Raw genomic sequence first — 21,684 nt, forward strand, 5'->3', positions numbered from 1 at the left:
CACTGATTTCAAGTCATCTCCAAAAAAGCATTAGGGACTATTATCAAAGCCATGGCATATATATTGATACTGTCTGGCAGTAAGCTACTAGTTATCCTCAAATTTTTAACTGAAAGTCAATATAATCAGAAGCTCCATAAATCTAGTTGTAAACTCCCAGAATCTGTTTATTAAAATCAGAATGCAAAACCAATTAACCATAAAATGGTAGTTATTAATAAGCTTCTCCTGGGGTTGTTGCGATGTTACTGGGACATAAAGACACCATGCACAGTTAGTCCATAGACTGGTACTGTAAATACTGAAGTTAAGTGCTGATACTATAGCAATATGCAAAATGCCATCCATCACAAAAGAAGCATTAATCATAAGACCATTCATCCGTCTAAACATCTTCCAGGTAGAAGGATAAACCTCCTATAAAATCTCTGTATTTGAGTCTAGAGAGGCACACATTTAATATCACAGTAGCCCAAAAAAGATAATGCTAGTACAATGCCTTCAGCAATTTGAATCATGTGCAATTTTAAATACTTAACAATGCTAAATCAGATGCAGCCATAAAATTTCTTCGGTATCACTAAATGCAGACATGTAATAGATTACTGAATGCATCTGAATGCTTACACCAAATCCCATTAGTTTTTATTATGTCTCCCCACAACTTACACATCAAAACCTGGAGTAGCTCCTTCATTTATTTATTTATGAATCCAAAAAACAAGTATTTCCTCCTCCTACCCACATCCTAGTTCGGTAAAACCAGCACCCACGTGTGTGGTTTCAAACAACAATTACTCAAGAAATGTATATTAGTATCACAATGTTTCTGCTAACACAAATTAAGATCTTTGTTTCTCTGCAGTGTCCATTATAGCAAGGAAAACACCTTGTATTAAAACCACAGGACTAGATACTAATGCAACTTTTTTCTTCCACAAAAAATGAGAAAATTTTAAGGAGTTATTTAAAGTTATTTGGGTTATTTGTTATACTCCATCAGTTATAAGAGCCAATTTCTACAGTAAAAGGTATCTTAATCTTGAAGATTACTACAAATCCTGAGAAGGATGAAAGGTCTTTTTGTTCTAGGGGAGAGACACTTGAGGGAAGGACGGTTGTGTTATACTACAACGTAAAGCATATTTCCTGTTTTTTAACAGCTGGAACCTCCCCTAAATGGTATTTGGAATGAATCCCTTATAACTCGCTGCAGTAGGATACCTATTCTGCTGTGCCTATGGCAAAGGATCTACTCCCCAGGCCATGACAGTCCACAAAGGCTGATCATAGCAAAGGATGCAATACAAAGAGATTTCATTATTTGGTTTCTGCACTTAAGAGTCACCATTTACACTTCAAATAGTAATTTCATTCTGTAGTGAACAGAAGTGAATACTCATTGTAAGGACGTCAAGTCAGTGGTCTGTAACACAAACATGTATTTTTTAAACAATAGAAAAAAACCACAACAACACAGGCTGCCCTTCATGGATATATATTTGAAATGTGTTACTTCACCACTAAAAGGTGGTGAATCCTACTCCACTTTGAAAATCATAACTTCAATTGATTTCATTAGTCCAATGCCTATAAGAATGCTGGGAAATAGGACTGACTTAGCACCAGATCAGACAAAATGACGAATATTAGCTCAAAGAAAACAAGTAAGCACAAAGCTGAACAAAAATGATCACACAATGGACTTTACCTATTGAGTTAAAACTAGTCAAGTCTACACTTAAAAAGCATATTTCCTGTACAAGTTCCTAACTACTAAGGGTTTAAAGCACTAATAAGCTTAGGAGATGGTTGGGCAGATCTGAAATACCATACCAAATTCAGGGGTAATTCTACTATTAAATTTCAGACTAGATGTGCACTTCCAGCAGAAGCCAATAGTAAACTTTTTTTTTTACTGTAGAGCTCCTGTAAAGCTCCTTCAAACTCATGCGCAAAAATGTTACGCATGCCATAGTGCAGTTCTGCTCTCAGAAAGGAAGTTGGCCAGGAAAACATCCTGGCCAAGGCTTTCCACTTCTCCAACCTTCTGCAATTCTTCTCTCCAAATTGTTATACCTCCATGTCCTCCGTATCTCCCACTGCTATCTGTTCTACAACTCAAGGTTGCTCTTTTTTGTGATGATGCAAGGAAAAAAGCCTTATGGGTTTGCCTTTTTATTTTTTATTTATGCTTTGTAATTTTAATTTCAGGCTTGTAGGACCTGGGGCTAACATCTGAAAAAATAGGAAGGAGTTTGCCATTTTTCTCAGCCTTTAAATTCTATGATTGTACAACTGAAGTTATTAACATCCCTGAACTCATCAAAAGTCATATTCACAGATAATACAGATGGAATCAGCTATTCAAAGTGCTGCTGAATGTCATTTCAGTCCATCCAGTCTATTTTTATTACTATCAGATTCATCTCAGTTTACTGGTTCATTCACATGACTTGGATACAGAGACAATTGCTGACTCCCACATGTACAGCCAGAAGCTACTGTAGTGCATCCTCTACCATACAGAGTCTAATCTTCAGTCAATGAAACAATTGTACAAACAGCAACATCAGCAGCTGTGGAGAAGTGGAAAAACTGGACATACTTCACTAGCAAACTTACTGAATTTGTGCAATTGCACAGGGCATGAAAGTGAGTCTGCTAGGTTCTTCTGCAAAAATATAAACAGCCTCTGTTCTGACAGGAGAACATTTCTACTGGAGTTATTTCTGTAATAAATACAAGTATCCTAAAGTGCTTTTTTTTTCCAAAGATACAGTCTGACTCTAGAGTAGACTGTTTTTCACACAGTGAGATAAAGATTTTTAAAACTTTTTTTTTTTTTTCCCCCAGTGACATGCAACCAAATAACAATCTTTCTAGTTAATGGCCAAGTGTTCCTGCAGAGCCCATCCATGACTTTGATTTTTGGTTCAGCCCACTCTATGAAACCTTTCTGCTCTCTGGAATAACAACATTAACAAAATGTAAGTCTGAATTCCATTCACATAATTGAGCACAGGACACAAGCTTGAAGACAGTTCTTTAAACCGCAGTATTGCACTCCACAACCATAAAGGAAAAGGTGAGCAACACGGACTACTACATGTAGCTCTTCTATAGCAGTCTAGAAAATAAAGTGAGGGAACAGGAAAAAAAGAAAAGAAAAAATATTTTGGTAGACATTTCACAATGAAAATGGCTTTGTATTCTTGTCTATTTGGTCAAACCAGAACACATCTGTACGTTACTCTAAACTGAGGAGAATTAAAGATCCATAATGATTTGTACATTAGGCTACCAATTTCAAACACTATAAAAAAAACTGAACAAGTCTCTACTGTCTAAAGTCTACATCTTTGATATACACCACTAAATGTCAGACAAAGCAGGCAGCAGAAATACCAAAGGATGATATGGAACACCACGGAGTAGAAAGTGAGGTCATTTTCCCAGGGGTTCAAACACTATTTCACATAAAAATCATCACAGATTTCATCCACTGCATCAACACAGTCAAATACTGAAAAGGACAGTTAAGTTCCATATTATTATTCTTTTTTCAGTAACCATTTTAACTATGAATTCTGCAAGCAGATGGATCAAAGAACTTTTAGCTCTATTACAACATTACTCGTAAACCCCCCTCTGAAATGTAGCTGTTAACCATAGCTGGAAGGTTGAATTCTTTGGATAACAGCATATTCATGATCTATCTGATGTTTGTTAACAGACCAAATAATTAAATGGCAGCTGACAAAACCTAGCTACTTCACAGAAGCAGTCCCTTGGAAAAAAAACCTTGAGATAAATAAGATAGTCCTTCATTTGTCATAAAGAAACACTAGATTTACAGTTGGAGAAGTTTTTAGTGACTAATGAGAGAACAGTATCAAATACAGTGTTACCTTCGTAAGCGTGATAGTTGTAGTAGGCAAAGTGATTCCTTCTCCCTGGGGTTAGAAACACATGCAGAGGACCCAGGTGAAGGCAGCACCAGCAGGACAGATACCATGCAGAACATGCGGAGGAGGGCAAGAAAAGAAAAGACAGGAAAGGGTGAAACCATAGCCAGACAACACCTATTCAATTTATAAGGATGAAGTTCATTAAACTCTGTCAACTTTAGGAACTGTGTGGAATATAAAGACATCAGTACTACAAAACTAGTGAATGATACAATCCTTATTGTTTAGAGAAGTGACAACAAGCTGTTAGAAGAAAAACATGGACAACAGGTCAGTTCCACAGGCCATGTGTGAAGCTCAGCACACGGCACTGACACCTGTGGCACTTCAGACTAGGTTTATTCTCTCAATTAACGGGTGTCTCGCGCTGCTGCCCGAGCACAACATTTTAATGATAAAGCACCAAATCCCATGAAGAGTAAGAGAACAAGAAAAGAAATCAACAGCACAATTAAAAGAACCCAAAATATTAATATGCAAACCAAACCTCAACCTGTAGAACATGACAGTGCGCTTCATATATTCTGTGCACTGATAATTTAATCTGGATTTAAAACTAACAAAAAAAACCCCACACTATTTGACCACAAATGTAACCTTTTTTATGCAGTTCTGATCCAGCAAAGGTTTCAGCACTGATTTTCAACCTTGCTTCCCAAAAGCTACACAACCAAACTTCAAACTGCAACACTTACTTGAATACCTGAGTGTACTCAAGTTATCTTTAACAGGAAAAGGAGCTGTATGTAACTCAATCACCAGAAATAAAAGTCTATATCCAAATCTATAAACATGAGGATGACAGAAATTAAGAGCATAAGTTGTGTATGTTTTATTGGTAGTTGTGCTATATACAATCAATCCCCCCCGGCTGTTCCTAGGTCATAAAATTAATTACTAAAACCCAGCAAGTTCTAATTATGCAAAAATAAAACTCTGCCTTGCTAGTGATTTGAAAGTTCCATATAGGCTGAAAAATGTTTAACACCCAAGTTTGATTTAAAAATTCATATTCTTGTCCTGTTAAAAAATGTGATTTTCCACATATGGCACTGTCAAATACCAGGTATGCTATAGTGTACTTATGAATGTAAAGCAGATCAGATTTAAGCTTAGTAAATAATTTCTCCCCTTTTTTTCACTCCCAACATTTGCTGCTAAGATTTTGGTATTACAGCAATATGCATCTCTAGCTTTAGAATTGTTACCTCCAATTCAGAATCTGATGTCAGAAGAACAACTCATGTGGCATAGACTCCCTGCCACACAGAGTTCCTTGTGCTTAAAAAGAATGTCTTATTTTTGAAAACTCCAAATGACTATATAATAATGTAATTTAGCCTATTAGATAACCAGAATTCTTACCTGGGCTTAATTCTACCAGGTATGGTAGTTTCTCAGGAGGAAGGCAAGAGCCATAGCCAGACCCATCAATTCTTTCCTTCCCCTTTAAAGGCTTTCCATCAGTTATCTTCCTGGTTTTCTTTGGGACATAATCAGGAGGCCGTCTTTTCAACTGAAAGACCAGTATTCCTAAAACACAGTATTATACATGCTTTGAGTCACACTACCAGTGAATAAGCCCATAGCCAATATCTATTAATCTGCAAGTGTCCCGTAAGATTACTTTTAGTTTACTAGGTTCCTGTCCCTTCTTTAAAAAAGTTTTAACTTAAAAATAACTACACACAGATTAAAAGCATACTTCAGTATAGTGAATAATTTAGAAACTTCAGGATAAAATGCAAAACCTTTCTACTACCTAATGATGCAATACTACAAACAGTGCATAATGAAACAGTAAATAACTCTAATAACTCTCCATAGCATTTTAAGTGCCCAAAACCAAAACACACTAAAATATAATTAACAATTTCTTCCTTTACAGAGGTTCCACAACATGCATAACAACCCAAGGCACAAAGATATCTTGAAGGTTTTCTGACATACCTTTATCACTAGGCCACTCCCTGAATATTTGCAGTGGACACTCATCATCATCAAGGATAGTTTCTTTAGCACCTTTATCATCAGAGTGCTGAGCACCAGGAGGCAGCATGACCTAAAAAAGAATTATCAGTTTTCAGAGCTGTTAGTGGAGAATTTGAACATTCAGGGGTATTATTCTCTGATAACTTTTTTGCATGTGTTGTTTATAACAAGAGATAAGACCTTGTAAATAAGTAAATAGTAAATAAAGAATTCAGTAACTTGGAATGCATTTTGCTTTCCAAGATTTTCTAACACTCCTCTCTTGCCTCTTGCTACAGTTAAATCACACTTCCCAGAACACCAAATAAGTCTAAAAGGCAAAGAAAAGCAAGTTACACTTCAAGTAGGCAAGATCTTCTTTCAGTAAAAAGAAAAAATTATTTCAATTTCTCATCAGCTAAGACAAAAAAGGAAAAAAAAAAATCTCTGGAGATGATAGTCAAAAAACATACCTGAACTTTCCATTATTATTTCACACACTGGAATCAGCCTTTCATTTTGCTAATGCCATTCTGCTAACATAACATATATATAGCTTTAGAAAAGACACAACAAGCTGGCAAAGACTATGTCATACCCACTGCATCCTTGTCTTACACAAAATTTACCTGATCTACACAAGGTACTAAGGGCACAACTGGAGCATTTCACACAACTGCTTCATGCTGCCTAGCTTTTAAGAAGGAACAAAACCAAGCATACTTTTGGACTACAGACCTTTCATACCTTTTACAGCTACATCCTTACAAGGCAGAGGAAGGGGGAGACCTTGGTTCATGAAAACTGATTTTAGAGAAGAGACAGCCGGTAATTTCATGTATTACTGCTCCCCACAGAGATCAAGAACAAGTAACAATGACAGGCAGTATTACAGTTATTAAGACAGATCTTTCAAAGCTGAATCAAAAAATAAAATAAAACACATTGTACTCCCACATTTATAATCCTAACAATGTTATTTAAATTTATAGACAGTTCTATTTTAAACAAACTACTCCAAATTATTCCCATCTCTGAACTATGACCAAGGTAAGACCTTCTGAAGTGATGCAGTCATTGGCTACAGCACTCTACTACGCTGTAGCCCTTTAGAGACTTTCCACTCTCATTTGTTCCCTCCTTTCCACACCCATTTCTGTGTTAACCAAGTTCTCACAGATCCACCTCAAACATCCTTTTATCTTCTTCCAAGCAGGAAACAATTACATTTAAGATCAAAAGTACGTAATCCCTAAACCATTTTCTATGCAAAACTTGGCTAAACATAGGACTAATTAAATTATCTTTAATTAGATTTTCAAATAGACAAGATATTATAAAAGAAGGAAAACATTAAAATGTATAAACCAGAGGGAAGCAGAAACACATCTACACTCAAATCTTATCTTGCCAAACTACTCTATTTCACATCTCAGATTTTAAAATCAATTACACATACAGAATAATTAGGGAAACACTATTTCAAGCTATGTTCAACAAGCAACAATCCTAAAATTCCAAAGCCCTTGAGACAGAAGGTAGTTAGTTACAAAGCACGAAATATATACAATTCCAGGACCTGATACTGGACTGGGGAGGAAACCAAAGAAAAACCAAATGCAGAGGAACAGGTGTGCTACAAATGCATAGATGCTACTTGAACCTGATACTACTTCTACCATGGAACTTGGATAAGCATCCATACTCAGTATTGGGTTTAAGGGCAGCAGTGGTGAACTAGACAAGGTAGAGAAGAGGGGTCACAAAAGCACTGCTCCCCTAATCCTCCCAGTCAGTTACCATTCACCTCATCTCCCAGGAAGCATGAGCTGATACCTTAGACATCCCTCACTTTAAAAAGTATCTTTCTAACCTGTAGAAAGATACAGAACACAGATATCTGAGCTCCTGTGGGCCAGAAGGCTTCTAATTGTTATGATGCCATTTTAGAAAATGTCAAACGCTGCCTCAGTGCCACCCACAAAACTGAAATTCCTACATTTTAGAATAATGGAAAAGCATAGGAATAAGTCTGTATAATGATTAGGTTTTGGCTAATGGGTTCAGATTTGCCTGAGTTCTTAGAAATAGATGCACTTAAATACGCTTCTGTGAATTTTCATCTCTACAGGCTGCTGATATCAAGTACAGACATTTCCCCGATTTCTGCAACAGCACAGGAAATAGAGATGGGTCAAACCAGCCTAATACCTCGAGCTTTTGGAAGCAGTCTATAAACAGAAACAAACACAAAATTGAGATTTGGAAAAATACTCTCTGCTTCATCATGAATGTATTCACAAGCATACATAAATTATCATAGAGTCAATCCATTCTATTATTTATTAATTTAAAAAGCAGTGAAACAAGCAGAAAATACAAAGTAAGAAATTTAATTGAAGAGCATAGCAACTTCAGCCTTAACTTTCAAAGCCTTTGTTGAAATAAACAAGTAAGAGAAGCTAAGTATTTGGAGTGTTAAGCCCCCTGTGATAATTAATAGAGATCAAGTTATCAGACCCATCCTTAATAAAAGTCTCACATGAGAACACCCCATATTGCAACAGGTCTTCAATAAATTCTTCTGTCATTTTAATGTTTTTTAAGTGAAAACTATCATATATACTGTATGTTTGAGTATAACTGCTTAATGTGATTCATTAATCTACAATTTTCTTTACAAGCTGGGAACACAGGCTCTGCACATGTCCCTACTAAAACAAAAAAAAAAAAAACCAACCCCAAAAAAACAAAACCTAAGAAAACAACAGCAACAACACCACAAAAAAAAACACAAAACCCCTTCAACAAATCTTGCTAAAATACTTAATGCCTTATGTCTGTAATAACTACTTCCTAAAAAAACCAATAAAACTACTCACCATGAAATGCATATTTTTGCTTGACATTACCAAAAGTTATTTATGTCTTACCCTCAAGTAAAAAATAAGTGCATGCTAAAAACAAAAGTCTAATCAAGATTCTACTTTCAAGAGTTAACTGGTTTGTTGCATGCCTGAAGTCTAATGCCCTGAGTGAATATGCACAGGTAGCTTGGAAGACTGTCTAATTAATTTGACATCTTCAGAGATGTGCAGTGAACCCCACATTACTCAGGGAAATTCAAACCAAGCAAACAAAACACACATTGGAATGAACTGGTGTTTATTTGCTTACATAGAAAAGCAGTTTAGAACCAGGCATAAAGGCACAGCTTGATACACTGCAAACCAATGTATGAAAGCAAATAACCAATAGAAAAATGCTATTTAAAATAAAAGTTGTCAAATAAGTTATGAAAAAGTCTTACAATATTCATCTTTCAACTGAAACTTCAGGAGTGATCTTTACTACAGGTACTTAAGCCTTATAATGGTCTTGTCCTGTAACTTAAAATTCATCTTAATTGTTAAGTAAATGTCAACTGCTTAAATCTTCAAAGAAGATACTGCACCTGCCACTCAAAGAAAAAAAAACGTTTCAAAATCCCAGCCAGTAAGAAACTGAAGTTGCATGTTCCACTGATAACAGTTGAACTTAAAGTGTAAGAACAGGAACAGTACAGGACCTGTCTTACATAGAGTACTGTAAAGTGCCAGAACAACAGGGGAAAAAGCAAAACCAGGGACAGAGAACAGCTATGAGACTTTGGTATAAGGAGTGCCATTGGACAAATTTAGTGGTGCATTTGTGAGTTTCCAAAAAAATATTAACATTGATTAAAAAAGTAACATTGATTAAAGACATATCAGGCTAATTCTTGGGTATTTTAATGTTTCAAGCAAGGAAAGTAACTTTATAAAATATCTGGGAAAAAGTAGATTTACGATGTAGATTCAAAATACTCAATTTCATCAATAAAAGAATCAACATATTAAAAGCCAAGCACTGTATCAGCAGAGGATGGCCAAGCAGATTTTAGCTAATTACAACAACTTACTGTGAGCAAATAAGGCCTGCTACACTTAAGAGTTATAAAAACAGATCTGCTATTAGTCAGTGAAGACCACTCATGTATGTCAAATGTAAACATAAGCACACAACTTTTATCAATCAGTTCAGGCACTTACTGTATGAAGATGTGTTAATCAGAAAACATGAAATATTTTCCAGAAGTACTTCCCAAAAAACTAACATAAAACAATTTCTTTTGCAGCAATAACTTCATTAACCTTTCCAAAGATCAAAGCAACATTTTCCAGACTATTTTCTACATTGAACATCCACACACAAGATCAGAAAATAGGATGTAAGGGGAACACCACCACTGTGAAAAGAGTAACTTTAACAGTTTCCTGGATAAAGGTGCAAGTAGTCCTGTAAATTCCCTAATACTCAAAGATTTTTTAATACATCATAGTAAGTCTGAGCTAAGCAGAATGAAGTAAAACTATCTTCCAAATTCAGTCTCAGTGCCTCTGCTGTAGCCCATGATACTCTCAAACCAACAATATCATGAGAACATTTTCCCCCATTTTTTCAACATTTTAAGGAGTGAAAAATGCAAGTTTATTAGACAAGTCATAGCCAAAAAAGCAATTAAACACTGGATTCAAGCAAGGATCAATATTTTCAAGCCTCACTGTCCTCCCTGAGAAGACAACATAGAAGTTTGGGATCTTTAATCAGTACTGCCTATGGGACTTCTTGATTAAAGCTATGCCTCTAAGAAAGAATTCTATGCAATTCCTTTGGAATTTCTAAAATAATTAAATTCTGAAGAGTGTCACTTTAATCTTTACTGTTTTTTTTGTAATGAGTTTGTAATGAGAGTCAGCTACCACTGCAAGGTTTAAGGAAACACCACACAACATACACCTTTTACAATGGAGCTTTCCTCAGCATTTCCACTCCAGAGCGAACACTCTTGGTTCAGGGAAATAGTTTTGGGCACAAGTTTAGGTATCCACAGGATGAACTATTATTTTATACATCTGTGAATCACCAGCACACTTAGTGGTATAAAACCACAGTGCCAAATGAAAAAATACGCCGTTTTCAGTATTAATGTTCTTCTATACAATAAGCAGTAATTTAGTATGATTGGAAGACTGAAGTTTTAAAACCAAAAAACCTGACATGTCACTTCACAATTCCTGGGGCTGCTAGATTTAGGGGTGGGGAGGGGGGAAGAGAGGGAGTTAGTCACAGAACTGAGTCATTCTATTTAGCTTGGAACTACTGCAAGAAAAATAACCCAACCAAATATGAAATGTGAGAAGATTGTGTTTTAGTGACTTACACGAGCAATACAATAATCCTTGGGATTTTCTTTTTCCAGGCCATATTTTTCCAGTGCTTCAATAACTGCAAAGTCTGCAGTATCTGTAGTGGACAGCAGGATTGTCTTGTACGGTATATTTGGTTTTAAACTGTCTGCATAAATTCTCAGCGTCCCACCTTGGAAACCAAATGGAATTAACAATGCAACCAGAGAATAAGACAGACGTGTGGCAATTTATTATATTTCTAACAGAATATAAGAACAAAGCCCTTCAGAAATAATTTCATTACTCTACTAATACAAGAAAAATTACATAACATCAGCAAAACAGACTTATCTCTGCCATTGGTAAAAATCTCCATTGATATTTCTGTAATTTATCTAATGAAGTCATTTTCCCAGTGTTTCACCATGCTTAACAAGAAGTTAAAATTAAATAGTGGCAATGACTGCTTGAAGAACAGACCTTCCCAATCTTGACAGGAAGTCTGTGCTTACCTCCCCTTATTTTAACAAGTCCATTTAAGATTTCTCTCAAGACAATGTTTTTAAACCTCTAAATCTTTCTTCACTACTCTTCCATGAACAGGATACATCATTTGTGATTTTATCAGTTCTAACATTGCTTCACTTGTTCTTTTCTAATGGTGTCTAAACAATCACTGTTGTTATGTCCCCACCCCATGAATGAGAAATACTTAACCACTATTATTCACAAGATCTACCAGAATCCTTTATGCAGAACAATCAGTCCTTCATATCCTTTATTTATGCTACTGATTGAATTTTGTCCCAGGTCATTCAGCTTCTTCTTAGTACAATGACTATCAGTTATCTCAGCCAACCTCCTCAGCTTGCCAGTCTAAGTCCATCCTTCCTTTTTTCCCAGTTTAGCACTGTTAGCAATCTCAATGAGCATACTTGCTCTCATCAGTCTGCCCACCACTGAAAGCTCTGACTCCCACTCATCACGGAACACCCACCTGTGGAATCCTACCTCTACAAATCCTTCATTCAGTTAAACCACAGATAAACTAGCCATGTGTAAAAAATGTTGGAGAAAGCAAAAGTCAAATTTACAGGAATTGCTGGCCATAAGAATGTTCTCCTGGTAAAAAGTTTACTGCTTGTAACTTAACCAGAAGAATTTCAAGTACCTGAGTCTGGTCTGCCATCAGAACTGCGGAATTCCTGCATTCTCTTCTCTAGTTTTTGCTGTCGCCGCCGTTTCATAACCACCTCAGGATTGGATATTGTGCGAGTGAAGCTGGTCTCAGGCATATCTTTGTAAACCTCAGCTGCGAGGCGAAAATTCTCACTGTCAAGTTAGTTTAAATAAAAAGAATGTCATTAAGAGCTTAAAATACATATAATCCTTATTACTTCACATAGGATAAAAAAGCATTAGAATTCATAAACATGGGAGCTCATTTAAGTTATTGTAAGATGGTTTTTACATGAATTTCACTTTTGTTAAGGTTAATGCTGTTCATATACCCATGCTTACCGGATGTAAGAAAAATAATTTGAGGACTGCTAGTTGCTAGTTTTCCAAGAAAACAAGAGATCTTCTACCTCTCAAACATGGGGGAAGGTGAAAAGGCATTAAAAATACTTTAAATTATACCCCTAACTTTATTATGATTTCAAATACTGCAAAGCATGGGAAAGCTGAATTAGCGTGTGCTTTCAAGTCATACTTTTTCTTTTGCAAATGCACTTAAAAACAACTATCGTTTAAGTTTTAAAAAATAAGTTTAAACCACTTACATATCATCCCCGTGAAGAAGTCTATCATCTTTATCTGACGCTTGTCGCAACGCCTCTTTTTCACGCCTCTTTTTTTCTTTTTTTTCTTTTTTTGACAGAGTTCGCTTGAAATTCTGAATTACTCCCTCTTTTTCCTGTTTTTCAGGGCCATTACTCTGAGCTTTCTGAAATAAATGAGTTTAAAACAGCTTCCATCAATTTCAATGCAAAGAAAAGTTAGTATTGGTTTTAACTTCACAGATGAATCTGTTTAAGACACAGTATCACTGACCCAAAACCAACACTCAAGGTAACAACATTCCATTACACAGTGATGGGACTAAAGCTCTTGAGGAAAACACAGAGAAGACAAATGTAATCTCATGTTCTAAAGAAGGTATGAACTGATTCTATTCAACAAAGTGCAGAATTTTACTTGAGTAATGCCTGCTATCTACTTAGCCTCAAAAGATTAACTGAAGACTGCAAAACAAATTTTTGCTTCTGCGTAAAAATATTCTGTAACAATGCTGTGCTTAATTTGCTTTCAAGGCAACTGTGTTAGAGCACCAGGTAAGAATAACTGCAGAAGGAAAAACATTACAGAGGACTTTTCCCCAATGGTGTATTTTTCCAAGTTGTCATTCCGGTGTTCTCTTCTTCAATTCCTGTTCCTTGCATACACAAGATACCTGTAATCCTCCACTCATTTGCCTTCTGTAGAGAAGATTACAGAGCATGAGAAAAAGAAGATGCAGATTTTCTCACTTCTATCAGGAAGTGAAGAACATGGAGAAGGAAGATTGCAAATCACTTAATTAAATTAATAGGAATAGCAGGGTTGGTATGTGTAGTGCAAGATATCATTAACTTTCCCTTCTGCCCTGTGACATGGATGTATCCTGTAGTCAAAAGCCCAGTGCAAGCTCCCGTACCTATACCCAAAGCGCTTCTAAAATTAACAAGCTCTAATTCCAAAAGCAAAGGAAATTTAGTGCTCAGCACAAGATTAAAAATTTGCCTTAAGATAGCCCACACTGAACAGCATGTTTTCCATAGCTACAGGACACCAAGCTACATATAATATACGTAATTACACGACTTCAGGAGCCAAAGACTAATCTAATTTAATGTTTAGATTGCTAATATTAAAGTAAAGTTTTCTACAGCTGATGTTGGCAGCTCATTCATTTTGCATTTGTAAGAGAAAAAAATAATCAACGACCAAAAAAGCAAAACCAAACCAAAACAAAAAACCCTGTACAAAAGGAAAGAGTCTTCCATAATTTTTTTAAAGAAACAGAGTGTTACCTAAGGAGGTAATAATTTTTAGCTCTTTAACTCCCCCTGGCATTCCCTTTTAAAAGTTTTGCAAGAGGTAAGATTACCTCCTGGTATTTGGCACCGTACTCTATTTGAGGAATTTTTCAAGTCATTATAATAGAACAAAGCAAGCTTTAAGTTCTCTGGGCATTACATGCTCCAGGTACTAGATAGCTACATGGATGACAGCATCACCAGAGAGATAACAAAAATGCGGTGTTGCAAAGATGCACTTTAAGTATTTAAAAATATTTGTTCCAGATATTGAAGGTCATGAGCAGCAGCTGTTTCCAGGAATTAAAAAAGTAAAAGTTATGTTTTCTTATATAAGCAAACCCCAGAGATTTCATGCTGTTATCACTAGAATGCTCTGTAAAGACTAACCTTTGGAGGAAGTGTATCATTTTCATTCTTGAGGACAAACCTTCCTTCCCGATCATCTTTGTTCCAGTTTAACTGTACAACAAGAGGCTTCTCATCCACATCTAATCTTCTTTCTTCTTCAAAAAAATGAAAAGCAGTAACAGTTACTTGGTATCTCAAGAGCAAAGATATTTAGAAGTAAGTTAAACTTTAAAAAAAAACAAAAGGTTGGCTTAACAGAACACATCTGTTGATGTTTTCCTGTTAATTATAGGGACAGAAAGAAAGCTGGGGAATGCAGAATTAATTACATGTCCCCTTTCTAGCAACAAGCCCAAGTGCATTTCATCTACACATATGTTAAAAGCTAAAGGTCCCCATAAGGCAGTCTTGCCTTACTCCTTTGTCAAACTCCTTTGTCAGAAGTAAGTCTCAGAACACATTACCACTCTGGAGGAGAAGTCAGATCTAGAGTTGAAATGTTTAAAACTTTTTCACATCTTGAGATTTCCAAATACTCATTTGTCGTATTTTAAATTTACTTTAAAGTTTACAGCCTGGTTGCAGCCCAAGAAATACTATTCTAAAAAGACTGCACAAAAGTAAACAAGATTACAAAATTTAAACAAAATAAAAACAAAATAAAACAAATCAAAAACCCCCACAACATTATGCAGATCCAAGACAAAATTTCATTTAGTGTATTACATCTATTTTAAGTATATGGAAAAACAACTGACAGAATTGTTAAAAAACTTAAGCAAGTCTTGCCATTTGATTTTCCTTTTGAAAAGGAGACAATACGTATGCCCAGGAAAACAACAATGTTTCTGTGGTTATTTTTATTTAGCAAGAAACATTCCTATCGACCTTGCATGACTCAATGATCTTTTAAAAATCATGAACTTGCTCCACAAAGAAAACTATTCCATTTTGACTATAGATAAAGTCCTAACAGATTTTTCAAGAAATCTAAAGCAGAAAAAATTAAATTATTTTCAGTCTTTCAAATGCAGAATTTAAGGTTGTTCAAGCACTTGTACTGAATATAATTTGAATATAATTTTCTGAAATACAATTAAAAACATAATCTAAAGGTAGTTTCTTCTATATCTGTCTTTACCATGATCACGTTCTAATCTGAAACAGACAAATTTTAGCAGTACCAAAGGCTATTTAGATATCCAAGTTCTTCACACGTAACATTAGAGGATCTGTTTAAGAAACACAGTGGCTTCAAACAAAATTAAGATGAACTTCCCCAAATTTAGCAGTAAAACAACATGAGTTATAATGCTACCATCAAAGGCCCACAGCTTCAAAGAACAGAAGATGTACTCTTAATTGCTCTAATTTAACAACCTTAGTTTCCCATTATGAATTTAGTCTTTACCTACTAATCCAGAAAATAGCAACTCTCTCACAAATGTCAACAAACTATTGGATGTCAATTACAGCATTTAACAGATCATAATCAAATCCTACATGAACTGCAGGCCTGGTATGCATAATTAAGTTTTGAAAAACACTTCCAAAAAAACAAGTGGTATTTTAAAAACAACATATTTAGGAATAAAAAAACCAAGTCTCATGTGGTTCAGAAACTGGGGGCAAACCTAGTTGAGAGGTACTGCCTGGCTGGGAGTAGATATGATGGTGGTACAGATGCAGGAAGGACTTAATGAATAAATACAAACCTCCACTGACATGTACTTCATAAAGTGAGTATTTAGGGGATGACAACATTCGCATGTCTGGTCGAAACTTCTCTGCAAGAGTTTCTATCACATCTTGAGTTGTGGCGGTACTAGAGACACGGATGCATTTTGTTGCAAAATTTCCAGCTGCTTTGTCTTGAAAGTAGAATCTCATTACTCCATGAAACTCAAGATCCTGTAAAGAAATAAAAATACAAATCTGAGTGCTAGCTAACAGCTAGAAGGTTCAGAGTTCTTTTATTATTTATTACGAATTTATTATGAAAATTTCAGACCTTCAAATACTACACTGGTTTTCAAAATTATCATAACAGTAGAATTAAAAACCAGGACACTATAAACTTGAAAAAAAAAAAAGGTTATCCTGTAAAAAGAAATGAAGGACTATCTAGTACAGAAAATACTGAACTTGAATCTTTAAGTATTCAAATTTACAACCATTGTCAGGAGAATTAATAAAACCTCTTTTCTTAAACCTAGAGATACATCTTGAAGACTAACTAAGAACAGACCCCTGCAGCCCAAGTCTGTAAAAGTGTATGCTCAAGTAACAGTGTCTTGAAGAGAACAGATTGCTGTTACAGAAGTCACAGGATCATCTTTTCTCTCCTCTTTTCATCCCTTCATGCACTTCTCTCTCCTGCTGGCATCTGTTTGTCCCAGAAACAGCCTTTTAAGGAAGTTAAACCATTTGACTTGATTGTATTTTTTATTTTAAGAAAGGTTAGTCTTTGGTATAGCTCCCTAAACACTCAGCGAAAGAAAAAAATCTCCAGCACCAACACGAGGTGAAGAAAGGGACTGCAGCTGTCAACCAGGTGGCTGCACTACAACTGCAATGGCCATTTGTTCAAACTATTGTAAATTCACATCCTCAAGTGTTTTCCTTAGCCAGTGGAGCCTGTGCTCTACTGCAGCACAGCAAACTTCAGGAGACTACTGTCTGCTTATGTTACTCCACTACTGGTCTGAACAACAACTCCAAATTCAAATTTTAGTTCCCCAGTGGTCTCCACCTGGCCAACTTTTGCCCCTTACATAAATCCCAACAATCATAGGACGCTGCACTCAACAGGAAGCAAGGATATTCAAGTCTCCAGCTGACTTTTCCAAGTTTACTCTACAGTTTAATAATCATTCCTCCCGTCTTCACTATTCAGAGGCTTTGAAATAGGCAAATCCTTACATGTTGGGCACACTGATAAATTTTATGCTAAGCACAGTCCTTTCCAGTTCTACATCTGATCACAGGACACACAACACAATGCTTCTTTGAGCAGCAAAGAATCGAGATATATACTGAAGCTATTCTATCATACAGAAGACCTTTGCAAAAAGAAAGGAAAAAATAAGAATATTTAAAAAGGAATTAAAAAGTCAAGTAACCTGCACTTAGACAAACATCTATTCACCTAGACACTTGCAGAAGTAAGCACTGTTCTTCCCACAATACTCCCAAGCCTACACCAATACAGCAGTCCAATGAAATGCACCATGGACCTCAACAATGGCCAATTGTGTTTTATTCTCTTGTTGTTATCCTAACAATTTACAGAATTAATCTTTCTGAGGCTGCACTGCTGTTCCCACAGAACTATGTATTGTACTTCCAAACCAGTGTTCCTTCCTGCAAGGAGTTACAGTTTCCACATTCCTCCAGCTAACTCCCACTTCTGCACACACTCTGAACTTGACTGCAATTATATAACTGTGGGTATAATTCTTCAGCTGTGAACATTTTTATAACAGCTACTATTCACCTCTGAAAAGCACCCTATTTCATTTCTTGTCTTTAATTATATATACCAAATGATTAACTAATTATCCATATGAGGACTTACCCCTCTCATGAAGAAGGCTACCAAATGACTTCTGGAAATCTTACCTACCATAGTGAATTGGAGCTTCCTTTTATGTGTTCTTGCTAACTCTCTCAGTGAGTTCCAAAAATTCTGAAGCACAACTTCTTTTCTATGTCCTGTTGACTTTTCCACAGTCTACTACAACAGACACCACGTGTCCATGAATTCTGTAGGCTAATGCAGCTTCTTCTCATAGAGATAACATCCATAGTGAACGTCCTTTCTAATACTGGCGTCACACTGCATTTGCATCCAACGACCTGAAGGTGTCCACCTAACAGAGCCATTACAGACCACTTCGTAAAATCACTTCATCTCTCACTTCTTACACTTATTGGATGAACATTCTCTGGTTCTATTAACTTGCTTTCTTGCATTTTTCTCTCTTAACAAACTCTGGTTTGAAAGCATTCCTCAGTTTTCTTTTATCTCATGCTTTTTATATTCTACTTGTCAGATTTTATATCCTCACAATTTTCCAGATTTGGATACTACTTCAGCTTTCTAATAACTGTCTTCGATTGATGTTCAGTCATGCCAGCTTCCTTTCACACTTCCCTTGACAGCTGGCATGCTTTTGGTCTGTACCTCCGGCACAGCATCTTTAACTCTCAGCAGCCGTAGGTACTTGGCTACTTACTTGCCCCTTTTAGCTTTACCAAGCTTTCCTAGGGGGCAGGTATGTTGCATTTCCAACTGTGTTGGAAAGTTCTGTACTTTTTGCAAGAAAAATTAATCTAAGCATGTCATGATCTCTAGAAAGGAGAGCATTCTCACAGGTAACATTATGAGTCACGTTCCATGCTTGCTTTTGTGTGGATTTGGTTTAAATGGTTGCCTCTTCTGCTAATATTCCTTAACCATGATGCTTCACAAAACACCTACAGTATTTTTATAATCAACTTAAAGTTCCCAGCCACTTGTCTGATTGCTGCAAAAGACAACACATGAGCCTTCTGCAGAAGTATCATGAAGCACAATCATGTCCCATTTAGAACATTTATTTCCCTTTATACGAAGTTTTCCCCACCACTATCTCAAGGTACTGCTGAAGCACAAATTTTAAAAGAGAAAAATGAGCACATTGCTAATCTTTTCCATGCATTTTGTACCATGTGAGGTACTATATAGTGATAAGATTGCAGTAGCTTTTTCCAATTTTTTTTGTTGCTGTTGTTTTTTGGGGTTTTTTTTGTTAGGAAGAGGGGATTAATTTGCTGGGGACACATTCCACTGCCAACTATCCACGCTTTTAATCTGCAGATTTTTTAACAACACAGGAAAGACTGAACAGCAAGGGAATAGAAGACAGATCCATTCAGAGAAGATGTAAAAAAACAATCCAAGAAGCTTTCTGAACTACCATGTTTGTTGTTGCTGTTAATATTAGTAATAACAATAATAACAATGCAAGTTACAACTTATTTCTGTTTCCAGGCACTAACAAAGCAGAGGAGACAAAGTACATTCTGAATTCTCAAGATACAATATCTGTATAAGCAAGTTTTGTTTTCATTTTCCAAAAGAAGTAACGTTTCCTAAAGCTGCCATTTGACAATCAGGCTATAAAAAAACCCTGAATGTACTGACCACTGTCTGTCCATTTCCCCTCTACAACCTCCTTTACAGCAGCTTCTCAAGCTGTGTCTCCATAAACCATGTCCTAGTCCCCTCTCCCCTACTTTTTCCCAAAGCTTTTTGTTAAGAAAAAAAGACTGCACAAGAGCATCACAATCTTCTATCAATTCCCCATATAAAACTCCTTTCAATGTTTCATTTCCATTATGTTCCAAAACTGTGCCTTGGGGCACTGCTAGACTATTACATATTTAAATAAAACTATTTGATAACATGGAAGTATTTGGCTGCACATTTCAAAAAATTAGAAAATAGGAGACTACGAAAACAAAGCGAAAAAGACTTATTTGTTTTTTATATCACATGTGTGTTTGAGTGTGTGTGTATAGCTCCAGTTCAAGCCATATTTAACCTTCCCGCCACATGTTTAGCAGATAAATCCCAACCACACAGAGACAGATGCTACCACTCACACTCAGACAAGATAGGCACTGCACTTAAATTTCTACTTTCCACTCTAACTCTGCATTAAAGTGTTTATTTCTCAGAGTTTTGTGCTTCACCCTCAAACTCATTCACTTTTGAATTTCTTTGTCAAGACTTCTAGGTGCATTCGCTGCAGTTTATAATATGAACTCACAATAAAAGAGGCTGAAGGACAAAAAAACGCTCGTCCTAAATCAGGTAGATACAGAAGTATCTATTATTCCCTGATATATTCTTGTAAGTGAAGGAATCTCCACGAAACACTTATAAATCTCTTGAAACCATCTTCCTCTAAAGATGAGAATTGTCATTTATCAGTTAACAAAAAGAAATTAAAATGTTTTCTGGATTTCAAGAGTGACTAATTACTTAAGTGTATGAACACTCCTAAATTCCTCTCAGGAGTTTATATCCATCATAAGCAACTCTATCATTGGATCATGTTTGATATTTTATGTATCTGCTATTCAAGATCTTGGCTCGTGTAGGAATGCAAGGATACAGACCAGTCTTCAGCCACACAAGTACAGTCAATTTTCACAAAATCTTAATTCTGATCATCTAGACTGCAAACCATATTTTAAAGAGCATATAATGAAAATCATACTTTTAGACCTTTAATAAAGGCCTCTTTCCTCAAATACAAAGCATAATTTTTCCTTTTTATCACTTTTAAATGAAGTTATGGTAGTTTTCAAAAGCATATCCTACTCAAAAGGTTTCAACCTACAAAACAATTGCCAGTTAACCATGGTTTCTTTGTTTTACAAACAAAAGTAAGCTGCACCACCTCTTCATTAGTCACAAAGCAAGGAGTTTATAGAAGCATTTCAAATACCTAGTTATGATTTTTTGCATAAAGGTAATGACGGCAGTAACTGCTTCAAAATCAATAGGTTAAATGTTCTGAAAGTATGTCTTCAGAAAACAAAAATAAAATCACACAAAAGCATCAGAATGAAACACCTGAAACAACACTTTCACAAAGTGAAACAACTTCAAAATTCTACAAAATCTTGTGAAAAGCTTTGATTAAACATTCTTAGAAAACATCTGCATTCTCAGTTCTATCAATCTCCTCTGACATTCTCGAGTACCTCAGACCATCATGAAATTAAAAAGAGCACTACAAAAGCAAGAAGCAAACAAACTTTAATACATAACAAAGTCAGTCACACAGAACACACAAGTCAAACTTAAAACTGAAGATGTGAGGTACAAGTTATCACATCAATTATCATCAATGTTTTCCATGAGGCTTCACAAAAGTGACTTCTCTTTCTCAAAACAGTTTTAATCTAGTCCTCAGTTACTGTCAAGAGTGGATTTCCGCTTTAATGTAGTCATCAGTAATAATCAAGATCACTCATTTGAAGTTATGCTACAGAGAAATGCAAGTAAGCAAAAGATGGAGGGAAGAGCATGAAGCTCACGTCTCC

The 21,684-nt window shown here is 35.9% G+C and overlaps 1 protein-coding gene across 18 annotated transcripts in view; it reads right to left on the reverse strand.

Annotated features, from left to right (window-relative positions):
- The window catches only part of AFDN (afadin, adherens junction formation factor), a 118,253-nt gene that overhangs the window by 67,741 nt on the left and 28,828 nt on the right, over positions 1-21,684 (reverse strand). For 9 of the 18 annotated variants that reach the window (XM_058833900.1, XM_058833903.1, XM_058833898.1 and 6 more), the window contains exons 2-9: positions 16,299-16,494; positions 14,623-14,738; positions 12,937-13,100; positions 12,324-12,484; positions 11,185-11,342; positions 5,922-6,033; positions 5,337-5,504; positions 3,912-3,956 (exon numbers count right to left, since the gene is read on the reverse strand). In XM_058833900.1, the coding sequence (XP_058689883.1) occupies positions 3,912-3,956; positions 5,337-5,504; positions 5,922-6,033; positions 11,185-11,342; positions 12,324-12,484; positions 12,937-13,100; positions 14,623-14,738; positions 16,299-16,494 (1,120 nt within the window). The remainder of the gene's footprint in view (positions 1-3,911; positions 3,957-5,336; positions 5,505-5,921; positions 6,034-11,184; positions 11,343-12,323; positions 12,485-12,936; positions 13,101-14,622; positions 14,739-16,298; positions 16,495-21,684) is intronic. The other 9 variants (XM_058833907.1, XM_058833899.1, XM_058833905.1 and 6 more) reach the window with 3 other exon arrangements.

Source organism: Poecile atricapillus, chromosome 3, assembly GCF_030490865.1.
Source record: "Poecile atricapillus isolate bPoeAtr1 chromosome 3, bPoeAtr1.hap1, whole genome shotgun sequence".
Taxonomy (NCBI): domain Eukaryota; kingdom Metazoa; phylum Chordata; class Aves; order Passeriformes; family Paridae; genus Poecile; species Poecile atricapillus.